This window comes from Toxorhynchites rutilus, chromosome 1 (genome assembly GCF_029784135.1).
Source record: "Toxorhynchites rutilus septentrionalis strain SRP chromosome 1, ASM2978413v1, whole genome shotgun sequence".
NCBI classification, from domain to species: Eukaryota; Metazoa; Arthropoda; class Insecta; order Diptera; family Culicidae; genus Toxorhynchites; species Toxorhynchites rutilus.
This window is the reverse complement of record NC_073744.1, coordinates 158,146,455-158,162,010: the sequence shown is the minus strand read 5'-3', so window position 1 is coordinate 158,162,010 and position 15,556 is coordinate 158,146,455. Positions and strand designations below refer to the sequence as shown.

General features: G+C 41.6%; 2 protein-coding genes across 9 annotated transcripts in view; one reads left to right on the top strand and one right to left on the bottom strand.

The window, feature by feature from the left end:
* Positions 1-15,556, top strand: part of LOC129763363 (cation-independent mannose-6-phosphate receptor) — a 251,516-nt gene that overhangs the window by 19,592 nt on the left and 216,368 nt on the right. The gene's annotated exons all lie outside the window — the stretch shown is intronic.
* The window catches only part of LOC129763361 (protein toll), a 116,293-nt gene continuing 101,336 nt past the window's right edge, over positions 600-15,556 (bottom strand). For both annotated transcript variants that reach the window (XM_055762343.1, XM_055762344.1), the window contains 3 exons: positions 9,247-10,721; positions 4,649-6,146; positions 600-1,984 (listed from right to left, as the gene is read on the bottom strand). In XM_055762343.1, the coding sequence (XP_055618318.1) occupies positions 1,415-1,984; positions 4,649-6,146; positions 9,247-10,520 (3,342 nt within the window). In that variant the 5' untranslated portion in view covers positions 10,521-10,721 and the 3' untranslated portion in view covers positions 600-1,414. The remainder of the gene's footprint in view (positions 1,985-4,648; positions 6,147-9,246; positions 10,722-15,556) is intronic.

Here is a 15,556-nt window from a genome sequence, read left to right as displayed (position 1 = left end):
GAGAGAATGGAGATGAATTATACCAACTGAGCACCTTCAGTTATCTCTCCGGTTAGTCCCAGCCAAGGTGCGGTATGTTCTGTTGTTCTGTTGTGTGAGTGCGATATGTTTTTTCTATGGCATTTGACTCACTCTCCCAGTGTGTCATAAGGCAACCTGGATATCAGGTTACAAGCTACATGATTGTTACTTATTGATTGCTAAGTCAACGGTAGTCCTACGTCCACTTTGCGGTTATATCACAGATATAATCCACTTCTAGTTTTTTCAAGAAGCTTGCGGATGCGCTCGACCTGAGGGAGTTATGGTTGGAAGTTGGTTCATTCGGTTTAGAATGGCTATGACTCTCGCTTGCCCCCATTCGTTAGGAACAATATTTTGTACAATATATTTATTGAACAATCTTAATGAGTGTTTTTCGGTAACTTTTGACAGATTAATCAAAATAAATAAGATTCCATCACAGCCAGGCGCTAAATGATTGCGCGATAGAAGTGCAAAAATGAATTTGTTCATTATTAGACAGCCCGTTGACGTTTTGTTTTCAAAGTCAATGAAAAAAGCAATGATCCGAGTGATATTTCAATCAAACCCTTGAATATTTAAAAATTTACATATTTATTCCATCTACAGTTTTTCAAACTTCGCGTTTAGTTTTGTTTCTCTTTCTTTTTTGTTGTTGTTGATAAGATCAGATACGTGTTTTTTCAGTGTGTTTCAAACGAGCTACTTACGTCTATCGCTAGTCCTTATTTACAGCAAAACAGTCATTTGTCCGGCTATAAGTCTAAATAAAGAAAATAAATCTCTCTCACTTCATTCGCTACCTCACCTAACGTTACAGCTATTTTCATTTTTATTTCAATAGTGCTTTGGCCCACCCGAAAGCGGTGCTCCAAAGTTGAGTTATAAAAACAACAAACTTAACCTACACTAGACAATAAAAGGAAGGGGTTGAAAAGATAATTGCTAATTGCGACGAGTACATCTACCTAAATGAAGATTGCTTATTTGAGGTTCAACTATACGTGTTTTTTGTTTGTTTCTTAGTCTTTAAAAAGATGCACAGGTGAGAGATTTAGAAATAAATAAGTATGTTGTATTTACAGAAGGCTTGTACACGGTCCTAACTTGTGGTGCTATAGAAGCTCTAAGATTTCCTTTGGACATTGTTCAGTTTTGGAGATAGTAAAAAGTTCTTCGAGATCCTCGTGCTTTCAGTTTTCGTCTCTCGTTTTCAAATGTTGCGCACAGTCGGATACCTATGCGCGCGTCCGTTTTGTTTGCGTTATCACATTTCGATTAATTGCTGTCTCGTCTTGTATCGAAGTAGTTCCTAATCTCACGCATAGCCCAATCTGACGGTTTGTTTGGTTTCAGCGTGCGTTGCTGCTACTACGGTCTCCGCTGCCAACTACACATCACTCTGCTTGGCATTGCTGTTGATGATGAAGGCCCCGTTGATGTGTCCGTTCACATGCCCATTCATTGTGGCTTGATGGTGTCCATTCGCCGGGTAGCCATTTCCGATCGTCGTCGTCTTTCCGTTGGAGATGGTGAACGGAGCCGAAAGATGTCCATTCATTTCGGCCGGTGGGGTTGTCAGTGCGGGTGGTGTCACGGGGATGGGTTTGATGAGCTCCAGCCTGTCGTCGACGGAACTTTTCAGGTGACCTTTGATCAAACTTTTACCCTTGAGTCCCTTCACCGTCGGCGGATGGGGCATTGCGTAGCGCAGTTTATCCCAGAACCATGGGTCACCCCACTTGACGTAGGTGTTCATCTTCAGGTAGGCCTTCATCTCGGCATCTAGCTCGTCGATATTACCAATGTCACCGTACAGAATGACGATCACGCGCACCCGCTTCTCGGCCATCGAGCTGAGATGGGCGGTGCGGAATTCCATTTGGGCCCAGCTCGACTTGAGGAAGTTCTTCGACAGCACGATGATCGTTCGGCGGGAATCCTCCACGGATTTGGCGATCTACAAGAGAATAGAATGTTATAAACAGGTGCACAAGTGTAGAGTAGTATCTAGCTAGTGTAGAGTAGTATGTAACCCACCCTTCCTGTGACTTCGACTTGACCCACCGGAACCTCTCAAATCCACAAATATGCCAGAAAAATCAAGGGTGAACTTGTCTGCAGACTTCGTCGGACCGTTGCCATCTGGAGATAATCTTTTGGTCATCGTAGATTATTTCAGCCGGTTCATAGAGATTGTCTTTCTGAAACAAACCACTGCAAGTTTGACATTTAAAGCCTTGCATGGGCCATTTTGCCGTTTTGGGATGTCGAAAAGCCCAAAGACGAATAATGGACCTCAATTCAGAAGCGATGAATTCAAAAATTCCCATTTATTTGGTCGATTCCGGCAAAATTTTGGAGGAGGTGAAGGACAGAGAAAGATAATAGAAACAGAAAAGCAAAGAATACGCTGATGTTAGACGACATGCAAGAAATAGTAATTTTCAATCTGGTGAAAAAGTTGTTGTGAAGAGACCAATCGAAGAACAAAAGGTCGCATCCAACTTTAGCTATTTTCCGTCGAAGAACATTTAGGCAAAAGAAGCAACCTACGTATTTGAGTGATTTTCAAGCAAATAGTGTTGATTCATTTTGAGAAGTTGAGGGATGAAGAGAAGTACAGGGTCTTTCAGATTAAACGCTTACGCAAAAAATCGAATAGCTACTTATAATTTTTTTTTCGCTCCGTCGATGGTAACACTGCATTCCCCACTTCGGGACGATAATATTCGGCTACTCGTTCAGTCTGATCGGATGGTTTTTAGTTCCAAGATGTACAATTTAAAAGAACGTCTATTTTTAGTGAAATCGTATTACTCGAGGAACCGAAGCCTTAATGAAACTTTGTCCTCTTATGGTAAGAATTTCAACATTTTTCGTTGTCGATTACTTCCTCTGGGAGGAATTTAAAGAAGAAATAACTCGGATTTTTAACAGCATCGAAGTCGCAATGTTTTAGTTGTACTTGAAGAATTTTGTTCACCGTTTAAAACGCGTTATCGAAAAAAGGGGTCGAAAATGTCCTAAAATAAGCTTTTTTTTCGTTTTTTTCAAATCAAAATCGGTTCACTTTTGTAGAAGTTATAAAAATTCGTTGCGCGAGCGTTTAATCTGAGAGACCCTGTACTTAACACACTTTTCTAGTGTGAAACCATATAAGCAACCGAGTAGTGACAAAAATGTATAGAGCCAGATCATAGTAGTCATAGGGAGAATTGTCATTTATAAAGGTGTTTGAAACGAAACGGAGTAGACGTGTTCCGTTTTGAAAGACCCGGATACAACAGTTAGCACCGATGACGATAAAGAAGAATTCGACGCGCAGCAAAAACATGAATACGATCGCTGTCCAAAACACGCCATCGAAATCGTCATCGGTGATTTGAACGCTCAGGTCGGCCAAGAGGACCGGCCGTCAATTTAGACCATTATCTGACTATTGTCAAACTGCGTTCCAAACTGTCAGTAGTCAATAATATAAGGCATCAGCGCACACTACGGTACCACCTACGATGAATCAGAAGGAACCGAGCGCTGCTGCATACTAACTCGTAGCGTCTTGAAGCTGCGTTACCGGGGGTAGACGAACTGGATTTGTGCCGCGAGCTGAAATGTGTAGGAACAAGGAAGGAGGCATCTTGGCGAGCGAACGCGAGATGATCGAAAGGTGGAGGTTGCACTGCGATGAACACCTGAACAGCGCGCTGACAGGAGACCAAGATGGCGTTGATGAGAACTACACCGGTGCAGTGAACAACGATGACGTACCAGCTCCTACGATGGGTGAAGTTGAGGAGGCCATTAACCTGCTAAAGAACCACAAAGTAACTGGTAAAGATGAATCTCACAGCGGAGCTTTCCAAGCGAGGTCCGAAAAAACTTGTAAAGTGTACACACCCGTTGATAGTCAGGATCTGGAACTGGGGTGGGGGAGTGGAAATATGGGGAGATCCGCCCCATCTATAAATAAAGTGACAAGCTGGGTTGTGGGAACCACTGTGCAATCATGATCCTGAATGGTGCCTACAACATTCTGTTTCAGATCCTTTTTCGCCGTCTATCGCCAATAGTAAACAAATTTGTGGGGAATTATCAGGTCGGTAGCGGACTTGTATGCCCGACTTAAACACGAAGCAGGGCTGTTTGGGCTTGGGATCAATGCGTCTAAGATTAAATACATGCTAGCAGGAGGGATTGACCGTAACGGAATTCTTCTTGTTAATAGTTTTGCTATCGACTTGGTGTTTTCTAACGACGAGTGCTCAAAACATTATATGGTGGTGTACAGCAAAACGAAGTATTTCTAACGACGAGTGCTCAAAACATTATATGGTGATGTACAGCAAAACGAAGTATGGAGAAGAACGATGGACCACGAACTGGCCATGAACTCTACGGCGAACCCAGCTTCCAGAAAGTCGCCAGGGCTGGACGAGTGCGATGGGCAGGGTATGTTGCAAAAACGCCGGACAGCAGCACTGCAAAGATCCGGTGTGAACAAGAATAAGAGGAACTCAGCGAACGAGGGGTAGCTGGACCAGGTGGGCTTCGCAAGAAACAATGCGGCCGGGAGTCAAGATCCAATCTCTTCATGGGATTTAGAAAAAAGGGTTAAACCTACCTGTGTCGAGATGGCTTCCCCGGGCATGAAGTCACGCACATGCACGCAGGTCTTGAAGTTCATCGGTTCCTTCTCCAGCGTCGGCACCAAGTGGTCCGCAATAAATTCCTCATCTTCGTGAGAGTACGAAATGAATGCATCGTACAGTTTGTCCTTGTCCAGATCTTCCTCCGATACCAACCAGAGGCACACGTTGTGCGTGAACAGCCAAATTTTAATCTCCATGTGGTACGAGAAGTACAACACGGTGAACAACCCAATCAGCAGTCCCAAAATCGACAGGACGATACTTGCGATCACGATCGCCGTCATATCTTCGTAACAGACATCGTTCGCAGTGATGGTGGCGAAATGCTTCCCGTTCTCACACACCACTTGGCCAATGTCGCCGATCTTGCGCTGGTTTTGTTGGATAAAGTTCAGGAAATGTAACGAGTCACAATCGCAGCGCCAGCGGTTTCCGGACAGTTGCAGGTTCATCAGCTGCTTGCTGTTGTTGAGTGCCTCCACGACGGATTGGTTCATCATTACGAACCGGTTGTGGGTCAAGTCGAGTGTGTTCAAATTGCTGGGTAGATTTTCCGGCAGCAGTTCGACGATGGCGTTGTTGCGGGCGTACAACTCGGCAACCTGCACATATCCGGTTAGATTCTCCGTCGGAAGTTTGGTAATGTTGTTGTCCTCCACGTGTAGCTCGATGAAATTATAGCCAAAGGTGGTCGGTTGCGGTAGTGGAGGTATCTCGGAGAGACCCTTCCCGGTGCAGTTCACGATAACAGCCCGATCGTACGGACGGATGAAACAACTGCAGTTCACCGGACATTGCCTAATTTCCGTCCCCGGTTGGTCCAGATTACAGAGCAATTCTTGGGGTTGCAGTTCAGTGACCTTCACGTCGTGGAACTCCTCCGGCTCCGTACACCGAAGCTCGTCGGCGGAGAAACGGATTCTTCGATATACGGCCTGGTTCATGCGTTGCTGCAGGAACTGGACGAAGGAAAAGATGACGCAATTGCAGGTCAGCGGGTTGTCGTTGACATACACATAGATCGCCACCGAATCCGGTATGGGCTGGGACAGCATGAAGGGTTCCATTTCCTTCAGGTCGATCTCCGTGATCTGGTTGTGGGTTAGATTGAGATGGATTTTCTTCGAAACGAACTGCAGACTGAAGTAGGACAGGGTCGATATGTTGTTGTAGCTGAGATCCAGTTCCTCGAGCTGGTGGGTGTTCACGTACCAATCGCGGAAAATGGTGGTGATACTGTTGTTGCGCAGATTGAGAACCCGCAGATTGCCCAGATATTGGAACGGTGTGCCATCGCCCTCGAATCCGGTCTCTTCGAACGCGTTGAGATCGTTGAAAGCGAGATGGTTGTTCTGCAGGTACAGCTTCGCCAGCGACTTGGTGCTGCCGAACAGATCCTGATGGATCACATGCAGGTTGTTGTTGTCCAGATACAGCTCGGTGAGTTTATCCAGATAGGCGAAAGTCTTACTGGAAATAGAGATTTTTGTGTTAGTAAAGATTGTACTAGCACTTTATTTTGTGTATTTTTTTTTATGGGGCTGATAAAATTTTGGGTAAAACTAGTTAAGAGTGTATTGTTTCCATCCAAGAAGTGCTTCGACAAAAAAAATATTGGTGCGGTTGTGGAAAATCCAGACCAGCCCCACAGGTGAATCGCGAAGACCCAGACGACGTAGCGGTTAGCTGGCAGTAGAGATTTTGCACGTCCTCCCTTGGCATCAGTGACCACTTGTATCGAATCTCCCATTGTCTGCAGTGCTTCGAACGACAAATTTTTGTTGGTAACATTGGTCTTATCCATCTTAGAATCCAAAATGGACCACAAAATCTCTATCAAATTTAAGTCTGGCTCAAATGGGAAAGTGGTGGAACAAAATAGCGAATATGGTTATCAGCAGTACTGTGCAGAAAATGATGGGAGGTATCACACGAAAAGTTCGAGAATTCCTCCGAACAGCTGACGGAAAATTTTCAAGTATTTTTCCATTATAGTTAATTAAAAACCTACAAAAAGACAACCTTCCCTTTTTTTGTACGTTATTTCTATGCTGAAAAAAGTCCTACTTTATGCGGCCAAATTCTAACTGAAACAGGTTTTATGACCATATTTTGATAATTGGGAAATTTTGAAAACTCTAGAATTCAGAACATCATTATCGTTCAAGTTACACTTTCGCTCCAGTTAGCAGACGGTAGTCATTCTCAAAGCTGATGTCACACACAGCGGTTTCGGTCGATGCAAAGGAAGAATGGAAGAATTTATGATAGATATCGATATCGGCTGAACGAAGTGGAGTGAGGTTTGTTACTTATTGACCCAAAAACTTGTTCCAAAAACTTAAAATATTCTTTGAAAGCCGACTATTAAAATCCCAAAAATCTGTAAATAAGTGTATCTGTATTTCAATTGTTTCAATTGTTTGCTTAAAAGTCTAAATTGGCCAGCAGTAGATGCTTTTCATCAGCTGATAGTAGAAGCTCTATTAATATTGTGCTCGTCCTCTCGACTGAAGAATTATTTTGAAAATTTCGATGTATTCGAAAATAATATTCCAAGTAATAAAATTTATGGGGGACTCCGTAGCCACATTGGTTGCGCGTTCGCTTAGTAAGCGATCGATCGTGAGTTCAAAACTCAGGGCCCTCATTGACCATCTTTGTGTTGTTACAGAATAACTACGTCCACGCAACAATCACCAGCGATGGAGATCGATCCACGGTCGAAATAAGATCGATTCATCCATACAACTGCTCTGCTCTGCAAGACACATCGGGCTGCTGTTCTATAAATAACTCAACAATGATCAATCAACTGTCTCCGCTGTCCGGTGGTCCAACTGGATAATAGAAGAACAGAAAGAATACTCTTACGCCTAAATGGCTACTGTGTGAATGTACCATATGTAATGGTATAGAAGGAATACTGGCAAATGGCAACTGTGTAATGTGCTAATTATAGATAATGATAACCATGTGACATGTACACGATTAAAATTCGGCTCTGTTTCAGATAAAATGCTAATGAGCCTAAAATAAATATATGGGATAAAAAAAAAATAAAATTTATGTTTATATTTTTTGCGCTCGAAAACAGCTCGTGTGAATTTAAGAATATGTTCGGATTTATTGGTGATGGTGATCATGATGTTTTGAATTGTAGAGATTAAATTTCTCAGTTCTTTTGCCTCTAACCTTGAAAACAGGTCAGTTTGGAAAACTGAACTGAATACCCGTGTTCGTGGAAGGCCTTTCGTAAAGCCTCGTATCCACTGCCTGGATGACTCATGAGATGACTTTTATCCGATCGGCAATTAAATTTTCGACAATTGAATCATTGTTTCCAGGTTAAAAGTGGCGTCAAACTGCAGCGCATTTCAAGCCGAATGTGAAGAAGGTATTTCCAGTATTGAGAGCTGTGTTCTTCGGTGGAAAACAGAATGCGAAAATTGAACCCGCAGCGGTTTCTGTCACCAATACCACCAAAATACAATCAATTCGGTTCGAATTTTCTGTTACTGGGGGTTGTTTTTGAGAGCATTGAAAGTGTAATTCTACTAAGAGATACGAAAAAACTACACGGATATTCTATAAGTTCAGTGTGTTCAACGTCGCTCTAGACAGCGAACAATCAACAGTATATGTTAATGCTAACAGTATGGGAGTAGTACTATTTGCTTAAATTAGCGCTTTATTGCCTTACTCTCTAAGAGCGTTCATTCATCGATACTTGCCAATGCTACCAAATGTTTGTAGTAAAGAATTTCGTTCGTCGAATGTCGCGTGTCTTGAACACCACCCTTCTTTTTTTTTTTTTTTTTTGCGACCCGCGACACCATGATTAACATGTGTTTGTGACCACTATGTATAAAAAATTGAGTACCGCTGGTCAATTCGTCTTGTGAGTCGTTCTGTCACGTTTACCAGCCTTGGGAATAAATATAACCCGGACTTCTCGCCATGTACTAAAATGTAGCCGAGTATCGTGCTAGCCCTAAACATTTCTGTCAAAAGAGGGACAATGATATCCCTGCTTTTTTGTGACAGCATTGGATAAATCCCATCTAGTGCTGGAGAAATCTGGAGGGCTTTAAGCAATCCATTGCCCATTCAATCCTCGACTTCCTCCATGGTCATTTCTTTAGTTCTAATCTCTTTCCAAATTGGACAGGATTGAGCTATATTAAAGACCTGTGCGTGTCCAGAAGTTATTTTTATGTTGATCGTTTTCTTTTTTCAGACTACCAAGTTCATTGGTATGATCCTTAGAAAGGGCTTTTTGAAGCCTTGCAGCTAGAACATGTAAACTTTCTACCTGCTCACAGGTGAATTTCCAATCCCTTCTCTTAGATATACGGATTTATTTTTTATATTTTTTTTAGACAGTTTTTGTAATCCGTCCAATTAGAAGTAATCATTGCCTTGTTGAAAAGTATTCTAGATAGTTTTCAAAGCTTTTCAAATTACTTGTTCCACCAAGATGCCTTCTCTCTTAAAGTGTTCCGCTTCAGTGGACAGTTTTCTTCGAAGGTAGATTTAATCTTGGTTTCAAAGCTATGACTATACTTACGCAGTAAGATTGTAGAGGTTGTTGTGGGAAAGACGAAGCACCAGAAGCTCACGGGTATTATCCAACAGTTGTTCAGGTATCTCCTGCAGCTCGTTATACGCAAGGTTGAGATCCTGTAGGCGCAACTGGTCGCGTAGTAGCAGCTCGGGCAGCGAGTTGAGCTGATTGTAGCTCAGATCCAAATGATTGATTTCGCTAGATCCCCGAAATAGCGAGTCGGGAAGATGCGTAAAACTGCACCGATTGAGAACGACGGTTTGGAGCTGTGCTAGTCCGGCGAAGAAGTGTTCCGGAAGTGTTTGCATCGGACCTTGGTTGTTGACAAACTTGAACTCCTTCAGTCTACGGTTTTCGGACAGTAGCTGCTCCGGTAGGATAGTGAATCGGTTAAAGCCTAGATTGAGCACGGTAAGATCCGGCAGGAGGGTGAACACGTCCGGATTGAGCGATTCGATGGCATTGACGGAGAGGTCAAGCTCCTGGAGGCTCTCGACCCCTTGGAAGGATTCCCGGGTGATGTTGCGAAGCTGGTTGCGCCACAGATTCAGGTGTCGGAGTTTTCGTTGATTCTTGAAAAGACCCGGTTCAAGCTCGGTGATCTGGTTGGCTCCGAGCTCAAGAATGACCAGGTTGGTCAGATTGTCGAACACGTTGTGTAGCAGTTTGACGTGATTGCTGCGAAGGATAAGCCACTTGAGATTGGGCAAATCGGCGAAAAGATCCGGCTGAATATCTTCGATTCCCGAACTGAGGAAGAGTTTTTCCAGATCCTGCATACCTTCGAAGTGCTGTCGAACGAGTCGGACTCCCAGGTCTTTGCCATAATTTTGGTACCAGAAATCTTTCACATGTTTCGCACCCAGGAATCCAACAAAGTGACGAATCGATTCACGCTGTGGCAGCGGGCAGTGGATGATTTTAACCTGGGTGGTGTTACCCACGTTAAGTGTTGGCAGCAGGTCCAGCTTTTGTTTATCGTAGCACTGAATTTGCGCATATATCCCAGGCTTTATTTTCACAATTATTTCCGGATTTGTCACGGGACATTGAATCTCAAAATCGGAACTGGCATACATGCAGCTGCAATCGCTAGTGGTGGTGGGCTCCGGGCAGGTGAATCTTGTATCGAGGCTGCCTGCACTGCTCGGGCCGCTGCTCAGACCCGTTCCACTTGCACTACCCCCGATAACGTAATCGTAGTGCTGGGGAAATGAGTTTGCCAAATTGTGCGTAAGTAACGCTACCAATAGCAGTAGCGTTTTCATGGTACCCATCGTGGTGCTCGGTGTGTTATTGCTGTTGCTGCTGCCTCTCGGGCATGTGTTGATAAATCTCTCGCGTTATGCGCTGCTGATCTTTATGATAATTCAGCCTTAATTGTAAAATTGCAACAGCAAACAGCCTGTATAATGCTCTCTTTGTTTCGCTGGTGCTTCGCGTCGTCTTGCTGGTTGCCTCCAATGGTTGGATAAAATCTGCGAAAAGGAAAAAAAAAGAAGGTTAACGAGTTGTTGCAACAATGAGATTTAGTGTACACTATTTATGAAAGCGGTTCATTCACTCGGGAGGAGGATTAGTGTGTGAGAGAGAGAAATCGGAACTAACCCCCGGATCGGATCAGTGACACCACCGAGAGAACCGCTTCATCGAGATGCTGTCATAATCGGCACCACATTATCACATCGCCATCCAAATAACAATCATTTTTTGCCACTTGCGCTTCGCTCATACAGCGCTCCATGAGAACGCCACTCGCCTGTCATATCGGAGAAACGGTACCCGAGGTCGTTTCCAGACGGGAACCACTCATGGCGCAATAAGATAGTGTTGATGGTGATATTGTGCGGGTAATGATGACTGCGGCATCGAAGGGGCGAGAGTGCGTGCGTGTGTGCGACAGCAGAGGGGCGGTGGTAAAATTATGTTTCCAATGTAATAACATTTAATATTTACGCTCCAATTTTCATAACACCTAACCGATGGGTGTGCGTGTATGTGTTTGCTCTAATATATGTATGGGTGAATCGAGATAACGAGTCGAGGAGAGGCGGGAAGTGTGAATATTTTGATGTTTTAGATTGTGCTCCAGAATGGGATCTCCCATTCTCCTCCGGTGAATTGGATTAGCTCGAAATGGTTATAGCAGTAACGGGAGAGCAAAAGGCCAGACGGTTCGTAGTTTGTGTGTTGTTTCTCCACTTTAGCTTCGTTTGTGAATTATTGATTATTGTTTTGAGGCTACATCTGGAGTATTTACCTTTTATAGCTCCATAGTATCTTGATTGTACTAAATTTCACGGTTGTTTATTTGAAATTTGCATTTTTGTTTCCACTTAGTGTTGACTACTTTCAATGATTTTATTCCGTTGATCCAGCGGCCTCAATCGTCTGCGACCTATCGGCGTAGACACATGACCAGAGCTGCCAACCTTCCTGATTTTTCAGGATTTTCCAGACTTTTTGGCACGCTCCCTGATATCCTGACAAACACTTAATTTTCCCTGATTTTTATAAAATGATCCTGATTTTTCCTGATTTTTTATTTTATGCTTAATCAGAAAAAAATCCATATAAATATACTGGGAGTTTTGCTGGTTGTGTATGAGAACTGTCATAATAGTCTACATTTAAAAGCTTTCCGGTCCGCGCTTATATAATGCTTACTCTTCCTTTCGATTATACTTTATCTGTTCGCATTTTCGAAGGTACAGTGTCGACATTTTTTGAATTTAGAATTTAACGTGAAAGAAGTATAATCTATAAAAATCATGTGCCCGAAGGTTCTCGCAATTTAATCTCAATAAAACGAAGATTAGATACAGAATTGGAACGGAAACGATGAAAGGAATATTAGCGACCAAAAATTATTTACAGTTAAAAAAGCGATACAGATTTCATTACATGTTCGCAGCAAATAACATCCAAGTATAACAATCGATGTGCAAGATTTTTAGAAGTAAGAACGTTGTAAGCATCTTTTTTTATTAAATTGTAATTATTATTAAAAAGTGTTTTATTTCTTGAAGAATATATATTAACTTGTTTGTAAAGCAAGAAGTTGCAAGAATGATCCGTGAGACACGACAAATGAATTAGCAGGTTCACTACATATGTTCAAAATCTCCGTTCATGTGCATCAGTTGAAACATGGTTACCTAAATCGTTACGACTTGTGCGTTTCATCTATGCATCGATTTTTTTTATGCAAATAGTGGCGGGTGATGAAAACGGGTCATTTTAAACAATCCGACTGACCCGGTCTTCATCTGAAAAAAAAAATTATGATCTGGTTCAGGTGGTATTTTAGTGGAATTCTGCAGTGTGAGCTTCTACCAAGCAACCAGTCGATACATTCCCACAAATACTGCTCGCAAATGGACAAATTAGCTTCCATAATTAGAAAATGTTTAGAATTGTTAGGCTACCTGAAAGATTTCAGAACTTCCTGAATTGATTGCAAAACAGTGTGCATATAAAATTTAAAAAAATAATACTTTTGTTTTCTCAAAAATGGGTACGAACTTTTCGGACATCCCAATTTGAGCTATCCTGATTTTCCCTGATTTTTTTTCATTCTGCCTGATTTTTCAAGAAAATAGTTGGCAACCCTGCACATGACGATTCGTAAAACAGACTAATAGCGCGATGAGTTTCCCGAACTAAAAATCAAGGTTTTCGTAAAAATCAAGGTATTCTGCGCAATTTGCAGGCGTCGGTTAGGTGTCAGTCTATTCATGATGAAATGGCACATCAAAATATACATAGAACAAGTGACAGAATAAGTCAAAATACACACATACGTACGTACATATAAAAAAGGGGTTCATCGCAAAGTTTTATACGTATTTCAAACATCTTTTCGTTTATATCTCTACAGGAAAATACGATTCGAAAGTAGAACTCTTTATAACTATCATCAATCTACTTCTCACATGATAGAATATCAATTTTGGGAGCCATTAGGACTAAATCTGAAGGTTTACATCCCATACCGTACTGGACAAATTGAGGTACGCTCCCTGTAGAACGATTGATTGACAATATATTTTTTATTATTAAATGTATGAATTTGGAATATTTAAATCAATTATAATACTATATTAAAAGCTTTAAGGTTTTTGTACCATATCGTCTAGAAAGCGGGTCAGCATCCAATCAACAGTTTCCCCCTCATCTTTTGCTATGGTACCTCTCAAGTACCTCTAGAGGCGAATAAACTGTTCGAATAGAGAATTGAATGAAATAATTCCGTATTCCTACATCAACAAGGCGTTCGTATCATGGACACCGTCATCTCTAATTTTTGTGGTATTCATTTCGATTCATACCAGATGACGTTTGGAGATATCCGTAAATTTATCGTTGAAAAACATTTAGAAGATAAGAAGATAATACGATAATATGAAGTTGATGAGAAAAGAATTCGAAAAATAGGCAAATAGTTTGAAGAACTTAGAAGTGCTACAGATCGCAGTGTGAGGAAGTGGGCGGAAGAAAGTGGAAGACTACAACTAACGATGATCGCTTAAGTTATCGTGAAGTGGCCAGAAACTCGATCTCCATCAGTCGTGTAATTTTAGAAAACAATATCGTAAAAATAAAATAAATGTCTTCGAACGAATTGCGCACCGAAAAATGCATGAAATCACTTAAAAAAAGTTTAAGGGTGGTGTATGAGATACGACCAATGCGGTCGGAATACGTCAACAATGCGTTAATGTAGGACTATATAACTATTTCCGGCGAGAACAGACATTATAAAAAGTTTAATAATGAATTCTTTAGTATAAATTTTTGGTAGCACTGACAAGGCTCCATGGATGAATGCATGCACTGAGGAGCGCGAATGAAGCAATGAAAATTATATTTCAGCAAATTTACAACTTAACTGTCAAAAATAACATGTACTGTTGATTGCTCGCTGCCTGGAGTGAAACTGAGACACTGAACTTATTCAATATCCAAGTAGTTTTTCGGTATTTCATAGCAAACATACATCTCCAACTCTCCCAAAAATATTATTTTCCAAAGAAATAATCCAAAAAATTATACAATGTAGCTTCTTTCGCAGAACGGCAACAGAAAGTGCGAATCGGTAGAGTGGTGGTGGCGACGTCAGCAACCGTTGCGGAACAAATTTTCATCTTCAGTTTACACCGAAGAACACAGTTCTCACCACTGGAAAATATATTCCTTACATTCGGCTCGAATATTAAAGTATTAAAAATCCGGCACGAATATTAAATGATCGATCTATTATTTTTTTCATCAAACTAAATCATTACGGCGTGTCCGAATCGATTGATGCTTAAGGCAAAGAATGGGCATTAATTGTGAGAACAAGAGCCGCCGCAGCACGCTTATATCTCGATTTCAATTTCGGAACATTTAGTACAATTGTACGAGAAATCATATTCTTTCAAATAAAAAAGCAGCTGCAGCTTACTTGTATAGAAAAAAATGTTATGGCTGCCCAAACCGATTGATACAAAAATCTCGTAAATCCATCAGGAAATTATCGTGCAATAGGCGCTCGAAATTGGACGACAATTTTCGCAGTGTAAACGATTTTCGTTTTTCAATGTGTAGCCCTAATATGTTCCCGAAAGACGTAATCCTTCGTAAAAAGCCACCAACAATTCCGAAGACACTCCTGAGTTCACACAAGTTTTTTTTCCTGGTAAAAAGTTATAAAAAAAATCAGCTTTTATCCTTTCGAATATTACTCTAGAATGCATCGAACAATTTTGAGTAACTCTTCGATAAAAAGTATTAGGGACCTTAAGGGGATGGACGGATGGATGGTTTTGTAGGAGCAGTTGAAGAATCGAGAGAGTAACGTACAAGCAAAACAAATTGCAATCTCTACAACATTTTTCGCAGGTGACACATCTGATCACAGGCGATCCTATATGAGGGGCTTAGAATGAAAGGGGTGTAAGTGATTTGATCGTTTTCTCTACATCGACTCTCTCTTTTGGTCATAACTTAGCTGCAAATACATTCCCAGCTGTATTTGACAATGTGGAAGATAGGTCAGAACCTCATCTATCAGATTCTATAGCAAACTTAAATTGGAGCGTTTTTGCAGTTGAGTTATTTACTAAATAAATTGTTGATGAAGAGAAATCGATCAAGTCACTTACACCCCTTGCATTCTGAGCCCCTCATATTGATTTCTCCAACATCATTATTGTACAATTCTTAACCACTTCAATCTACCTTTGGCAACGCACAAAAATAACAAAGTGTACGTGCCATGCAAAGATACAGGAATCTACCCGGTGCTCCCTAAGAACAAAATTACACC